At 47.1% G+C, this 7,465-nt stretch overlaps 4 protein-coding genes across 4 annotated transcripts; 2 read left to right on the top strand and 2 right to left on the bottom strand.

Annotated features, from left to right (window-relative positions):
• Positions 1 to 408: 408 nt before the first annotated feature.
• CCR75_009136 (uncharacterized protein) lies at positions 409 to 2,221 on the bottom strand (the record flags this gene model as incomplete). The annotated part of the gene is made up of 4 exons (XM_067967181.1): positions 409 to 1,107; positions 1,193 to 1,534; positions 1,603 to 1,654; positions 1,734 to 2,221. The coding sequence occupies 4 exons, from the start codon at positions 2,219 to 2,221 to the stop codon at positions 868 to 870; spliced, it is 1,122 nt and encodes a 373-aa protein (XP_067822655.1). The 3' UTR covers positions 409 to 867.
• A 96-nt stretch (positions 2,222 to 2,317) lies between these two features.
• CCR75_009135 (uncharacterized protein) lies at positions 2,318 to 3,215 on the top strand (the record flags this gene model as incomplete). The annotated part of the gene is made up of 2 exons (XM_067967180.1): positions 2,318 to 2,755; positions 2,811 to 3,215. The coding sequence occupies 2 exons, from the start codon at positions 2,318 to 2,320 to the stop codon at positions 3,213 to 3,215; spliced, it is 843 nt and encodes a 280-aa protein (XP_067822654.1).
• Positions 2,351 to 5,757, bottom strand: CCR75_009133 (uncharacterized protein). Its single transcript, XM_067967178.1, has 2 exons — positions 5,418 to 5,757; positions 2,351 to 5,346 (listed from the first exon to the last, which is right to left on the bottom strand). Exons 1-2 carry the CDS (start codon positions 5,553 to 5,555, stop codon positions 4,237 to 4,239), a joined length of 1,248 nt encoding a protein of 415 aa, XP_067822657.1. The 5' UTR covers positions 5,556 to 5,757; the 3' UTR covers positions 2,351 to 4,236.
• CCR75_009134 (uncharacterized protein) lies at positions 3,246 to 4,010 on the top strand (the record flags this gene model as incomplete). Its single annotated transcript, XM_067967179.1, has 1 exon — positions 3,246 to 4,010. The coding sequence occupies one exon, from the start codon at positions 3,246 to 3,248 to the stop codon at positions 4,008 to 4,010; it is 765 nt and encodes a 254-aa protein (XP_067822653.1).
• Positions 5,758 to 7,465: the final 1,708 nt, after the last annotated feature.

Below are 7,465 nucleotides of genomic sequence, written 5' to 3'. Positions count from 1 at the left end.
AGCGAGGAAGCGGTTTAACCAGCTTCTCTTGCGTGCAGTGAGGTAGTTGTGGTGGGCGCGTTAGCGACCTCACCCAACGCACTAAGTACTTTAGTTAAGTGTCTTCACGGGAGCGGTAATTAGGCTCCTCGTGCGCACTTACTAAGTAGGAAGTAGTTTTCAGACTGATTTATATTTAATCGCATTAAATATAAATACCTATTTTTACCAATCAATATGTCATCTCTATAGATAACACTTAATATGTATTGCGAGCGTGTCTTTCTAGATACCTCGCGTAACGGATGACGCTAGGCGTCATCCCTCCTAATGTGAATGCACTATGTGCATCACATACACAAGGGTTGGTCACAAATGTGAACCACACCCACTTAACGGACTGTGCAACATCAGGGCAACTTTAGCCCGTTACAATACCACTTCCCTTTATATTCTCCTTTATTATTCCTTTATTGGAATAATATTTACGTAACGTTACACCCCGTTTCTGGTACTTGTGCACGAGGATTGATTCATAATATTCCCCCTAGCCTTCTCGAGCTGAGCCGTCATATAAATGCCGGCTTTCTGTCACCGAACTCTTCAATGCATTTGCCACAGCATCTGATGAAGGCCTCACGTTTTACTACAACTCCAGTCGACAATAGCTTCAAGGTGCCCCAATCAACCGCGGCGGAATCAGATCTACACTATAATATCATCAGGACTTCAAGCTCTTACACGAGTCCTCCGCTATGCCTTCACGAGTACTTGCGATCGTTTAAAGCAGTGAGAATCTGTCTTAGATGACATAAAACATAATGCACGATGTTACTTTCAGTAAAAATTGCAAATGTTCTCTTCCACTAATGTTTCCACTAGTGTTATTCAGCAATCGGTCCTGGCAGCAATTGACGAACGCCAGATGTGAAACGCGTGGTCGTAAAACGAGACTGACCCTACCACGGGTGCGCTCGCCTGGAGCGATGCCGGATGCAGCCACCAGTCTACGCCATACGCAAGCGATTTGTGATTAGTATAGCTGGCCACCTTGTTCACCTGAGCGTCACTTGCAGCTAGTTCCAGCACCTGGAAGCCATTGTCCATACATGCGGCCAACAGTAGCTCCTGAGAAAGATGGTAATGCGAGAAAAATGTTAGTGGAATTGAAAAGCGATGTCTTATAGTATTTTAGGTAACCTAGTACTTTTACCTTGCGAGCCACTTCCGGGTGCCATTTGAGGCGCCAGATACCACCTCCAGCTTCATACACGACCAGAGGGCGCGTCATGTTGCGGTGGTCCCAGATTGCGACCTGCCCATCGAAGCTGCCAACGGCTACTAGGCGCTCATCGTGCGTGTGAAACTGTATACTACATATACCCATAGAGAACTGCTTCGCGTTCTTAAAGGTCGACGCTGCACTATCGGCGCGCAAATCCCATCCTTTAAGCACTGCATCGTCTGCCCCCGAGAGCAGAACGTTCGGATCATGGCAACTAAAAGCCGCAATCCACGCTTCAATAGGAGCCCCGTAAAGGTCGTGCGCACGCCACTGAATTCAAAGCAAGAGCTGTTTGTACGGCTGACTTTCATCAAGCATCCCACTTTAAAAATATTAACCTCAGCTCGGCGAATGAATCCCTGGGATGCGATATTCCAAACCGACAACGAGCTACAACGGAAAAAAACATACACGCGATCAGGTATTATCGTCCTCAAAGCACGCTAGACTTGCACTCATACGTTCCTACCCGTTCGAGTGGCTTACACATATTGAGGGTTGGGCGTTTGAAAGAACACGATTATTCCAGTCTAACGAGAGGCACATCGACTCAGCCTCGGCGTCAGCTGTTAGTCCAGAGTGGCGAAGTGTCTGCAAATTGTTTTCAAGCACCAACTCGTATAGTTCCAGCAAACCGCTAGCTGTGGCAGCCCCAAGCATCGCCTTTCCGTTCATGGCCTCTGTATTCCACTTGATGTCAAAGATACCGCTTGATGTCGTTGTTTCTTCCATCTTACGCACCGATACAACCGCTCCGTCAGTAGTGGTTGCGTCATTGCAGCCTAATTGATAGTGTTGTAGCGTTCCGCTGCGGCGGTTTGGGAACTCACCATTTTGCACTGCCTCATGGAGCTGGTAGGTGGCCACCACCATTGAGGACTCAAAACCTGATACGGGGCATGACTCCACGCAGTCCGCCGTTTCCACGGTGTCAAACGTTGCAAGCGTCGTGGCCATCTCAGCCAGTGTTGGTCGTCTGTCTGCTTCCGCTAGGACTCGAAATACGTTCAAAACGATTGTAACTATTTTAAATTGCAATTATAATTTGGCAACATGAGCAACCATAGAATTGATGCTTGCAGCAGCTCCGATGAGGAACTTGATTTCTTTGGCTTTTCACATTGTGAAGATCTCTTCGCGGAGACCAAAATTCAACATGAAAAGCGCAACGAAGCTCAAAGATACAAAGAGCAATACGCTAAACGACAGTGGGGGCTGGCAGCCAGACAGCGACATGCCACCAAGAATAAGGAAACAGAAATTACATTAAAGCTCCGCGATGACAAAAGTATTGTCTTTTACGAAAAAGAGGGCCAGCAGGCAAAAGTATGGGATTGTGCATTGGTGTTAGCCAAATTTCTGGTGAACACTGCGTATTTTTCTCCAGACTTTTTCGTCAACAAGCGTGTGATTGAGCTGGGCTGTGGAGTCGGCGTACCTGGCTTGGCTGCAGCTGCGCTTGGTGCTAAGGAAGTCGTTTTGACTGATATGGTAAAGTGGCAATTGTACTTAGCGATTATTCGTCCTCATGTATTGCTGCGTGTAGCCCATGGCGGTGCCTTGGATCCAAGCCAATATTAAGCGAAATCAGGATTTAGGATGCATTTTCGGCAATGTTCTCGCGCAGGCATTGATGTGGGGAGAAAATGATGCGATCCAATCACACCTTTTTGACGTTATTCTATGCTCAGATCTAATCTATGGTCATCGCGACATCTCGCTAAAACTGGTGCAGTCCATTATACAGATGTCGAAATCCGACACGCTGATTATTTCTGCGCATGAAGCTCGCTTCGCCGGAGACCGCGGAGAATCTTTCTTCGCGCTGTTGTCCGATAAGAAATTTTTAGTAGACCACGTGCCTCGTGAAAGACTCGACGCTATGTACAACGCCGAGAATATGCATATTCACCTAATTAGCCCTCCGCAAAATAGCACAAAGCTGCGGTGAATTAATGAGATATTTTAGTTTCGAAAGGAAATGTTAAAGTCGAGGTCTTTCTGTCGCTCGCTGGTGCTGGCACCAACGTACCGGCGACTGCTTAGTTTACTTAAGGGCGCTGCACCTACGCCGCAACTTTTATGGCAGCATGCTTCTAACCTTGATGCAACGCATTGCCACGACCTGCTGGTGAGTGAGAGTGACCTGCGGATGGAGCTGGATGTTATAACGGAGGACGAAGAGAGGGTTTTGTCGGATGAATGCACAAGCATTTTTAAACGCCGCCGCTTCGAAGAGAATCACTGGGACAATATTATCATAAAGTACAAAGAGATGGAGCGCTCGCGCTGGTCATGCGAATCGCAGCAAATTTTGCAGAAGATCCGCAAGACAACCATTTTGCCCGAAAACCTTACCTATTTTTCGGCTGTCCACGTTATCGAACTGGCTGAGGATGGCTATATCAAACCTCATGTCGACTCAATCAAGTTCTCTGGTCGCGTAGTGGCTGGCTTAAGTCTTTTGTCGCCAAGTATAATGAGATTTAAGGAGGAACACGGAGACTCAATTATTGACGCATATTTACAGCATCGATCTATGTACATGGTGACAGGGAGAATACGCTACCACTATACGCACGAGATCCTTCCTGGTAATCAAGTTTTTAAGGAAAATATACTGGTAAAGCGTACGCGTCGTATCTCAATAATGCTGCGCGACGATTTTCGCGAGGAACACGTCGCCAAATACCACACACCTTTCGTGAAGTCCGAAAAAATGTCGCAAGGAGTAGCATATCAGTAATAGCAATGTTTGTTGCACTTTAATATCAAAAGCTACAGTGTTATAACATTGCCCACCGCATTTTAAAAGCGCGCAATACCTCAAACATCTATTATTGAGCTGCGCAACATTGTGTCCACTATGAAGCGGCAAATTCTGTGGCAATCATACTGCATCTACCTTTAGTAAAGGATACACTGCATCTTTGTCGTAGGTGATCTAGCGATTTAGCAAAAACGGCAAGCGATCACACGACAACGCGAACGTTGCTCTTAAATTTAGACGGCCCTTTCGACCTTGATCGAGGATTTTCTGCAAAGCGATAATCGGCACGGTTGCTATTCACAACGCGCGCCTCCTTTTTGGCTGACTGTGCAATAGCATCAGCCTTACTGATGCTTTCCAGTGATGATACGATCTCAGCTGCACTTGGTCTTCTTGTGGGATTGTGCGACCAGCATCGAGCCATCAGTTCCGCCCAATTGAGATTGCACTGGCCGGGCTTCATAATAGGTCGACAGCCTGACAACACGTAGGCACCTATCTCAACGTTTGTGTGCATATCTCTGTATGGCAGCTCGCCTGTCGTAAGCTCCCACATGATCAGTCCAAAGCTAAAGATGTCCACAGCCTGCGGGCTCGGAGTGTCGCTTGGAAATGCTCCCTTTAAAACTCGTTCCTCACCTAACTTCAGCAGCTCGGGGGCCGTCCACCGCAGCAACGCTGACCGCTCGTCAATGGTGTTCATTCTACTTCTATCAAAGCCGACTGCTTCAGCCACACGTTGTGTGCCAAAATCCGCAAGCTTGGCGTTCCATGAATCGTCCACCAAAATGTTTGTGCTTTTAAGCTGCCCGTGTACAAGTGGTGGATCTGCACTGTGCAAATAAAGAAGCCCTCTTGCTGCACCAAGTGCAAGCCGTATCCGCAGACTCCACTTAAGATTTGTTTTCTTTTTCGCGACAACACCGGGAGCATTATTTGTGTTGGACAAAGCTGCTGTAGAAAAGGCTTCCAAATCGGAACGCTTCTGTCTGTTCCTACCAGAGGCTGAGACCTTGGGAGCGTGCAACACATTAAAAAGCGAGCCACGCGTACAATACTCACTGACAATACAAAAGTAGTCTTCCTGCAGACAGGCACCCATGAAGAGCACCGTATTTGGGTGTCGCAGGCTGCCCATGCGAGTGGCCTCAACCTCAAGTTCCATCTCGACATTCTCTCTGGCTGAGGGCTTAGACGGAAATGAAATCATCTTCATCTTTTTAACAGCCACAACCGAGCCACGGTACGAACCCTTGTAAATAACTCCGGACGGACCTTCGCCAATCACATCAAGACATACAACTTCATCGGCCTGAAGCAAAATCGGATTGAGTAAGTGGATGCCGAACGTCACCGTGAAGAAACGTTTTTGATAATACATACCGCTAATAGGGATGTTGTGCCGAAGGTGGACTGCTCTGTAGACTGCTGCACGTAGCTGTGGCTAGTCTCATCCAATTCAGCCTCAAGTTCAGCCGCCATATCACCGTCGGGTAGGCACTTAGATAAACAGAAACCCATGTTCGGCCAGACAAGAAAAGTTCCTCAAGGCCGATTGACACAAAGTGCTTCTACCCGGCGGATGTTGTCGATCGTGTTTTTTTACTTACTGACGCCAAAACGGCGACACCGCTCGCCAACAGCGCGTACGTAATAGTTTGTTTGATCCACTATCATAAGCACCCGTTCAGGTATTAAAAAGATGTAAAGAAGTACCCAAAACGAAAACGGCATGCACAGAAACAAGCATTTAGGGTTGTCTTTACGCTGAACATCGGCGGCTAACCCTTAATTAAGTATCCGTTTGGCGTGTCTATTAAATTTTGCGCAGAAGTAATTTATGATGGGAGTAAATCGCCGACGTTCATCAAGCATAAAATTCTAAAGATGGGCTCCTTTTATTGCAAGCGTCAACGCCAGCCATTTCCGCGATCTATCTGATGCACTTGTCAGCATGCCAAATCTTACAATCTACATCACTAACGCAAAAAGGCCGCTACCAACAGAGGCAGTACCATAGTAAATAAATACAGGCAATCCCGCCAATCACTGTACGTACTTAGATTAATATAGGCCACTGCTATATGTACCAAAAAACCCACCGACTTTTAGCCAAGCACTACGCATAAAAAATATAAATATATCTTGTCATTATTCTGAGAGCGTTACATTCATTTTTACTCCTGTTTTCACCTACTCGAACCTAGAAAATCAAGAAGGCCAGCTTGCGCATACACGAGTGGTCACTTTCCATGTAGGCGGGCACGTCTAAATGCGGCCACGCTCTACTTAAGCACACACCTTAGCACAGCGAGGAAGCGGTTCGACCGTCTTCTCTCACATGCAGTGAGGATGTTGGTGGGCGCCTAAGCGACCTCACCCAACAAAATAAGTGCCTATGTTTAAGTGACGTCACGGGAGCGGTAATTCGGCTCCACGTGCGCGCTTGTGAGCTATGAAGTAGTTTTCAGACTGATTTATATTTAATCGTATTAAATGTAAAGCCTATTTTAACCAATCATAAATTCCGTCTCTGTAGATAGCACTGATATGTATTGCGAGCGTATAATTCTAAATACCTCATATCTTGGATGACGCTAGGCGTCATCCCTTCCAATGTGAATGCACCTATGTGCATCACATAGAAAAGGTTGGGTCACAATGCAAACCACACCCAAGCGGTGGGTCTAATTACTTCACTTAAGTAATTGACCACCCCCTTAAGTAAACAAAGTGCACTTAACGGAGATTGTGTTACATAGGGCAACTTTGGCCCGTCGCACCATCCCCTTTAAGAATAATTTTCAATTTTGCAAATTCGTCAAAGAGGAGCATAGGACAGCGAGCTGCTTTACGCGCCGCTTTAGTTCTATAAGTCACTTTAGCGACCTGTGTTCACATACACGACGCCAAACATGCCACCTAAAAGGGGCCAAGCCGGTGGGTCGTCTGCAAAAGACACCCAGTCAACCACGCACGAAGCGTACGCGCCGCGTTGACACGCCGCCGCCGCTCAGTGCCACAGTTACAACGCCGACAGCTACCGCTGCTGTCGCCTTGACTGGACTGAATGATCCATCCCACTTTCACAGGGAGGATGAAGATCCGTCGCTCATTGTTGACTACAATGAGTCGTTACCGCTACCATCACCTCATAGTAGTGATGAGTGCAGCGAGAAATGAGGAAGGATGATGGCGTAGGAAGAGCTGCATTGGTTGATTGGCGAGTAGTGGTGAGTATAGCGAGCTAATGAGGAAGGATGATGGTGCTTTATTGCGGCGGCCCATTCAAACTTCACTCATTGCTTTTAACATGGAGACAACAAAGTCTTTCTAGTATCCTAATGCTGTCTCGTCGCGCCCTAGCCAGCGCAGACGACGAGACAGCATTAGGAAACTTTGTTGTTAATGAGAGCGCTGCCCATAAAGGT

Source organism: Bremia lactucae (assembly GCF_004359215.1).
Source record: "Bremia lactucae strain SF5 chromosome Unknown BlacSF5_NotPlaced_17_SHOA01000003.1_2250557bp, whole genome shotgun sequence".
Classification (NCBI taxonomy): Eukaryota; Oomycota; class Peronosporomycetes; order Peronosporales; family Peronosporaceae; genus Bremia; species Bremia lactucae.
The sequence above is the reverse complement of the archived record's forward strand: the minus strand, read 5'-3'. Positions and strand labels throughout refer to the sequence as shown.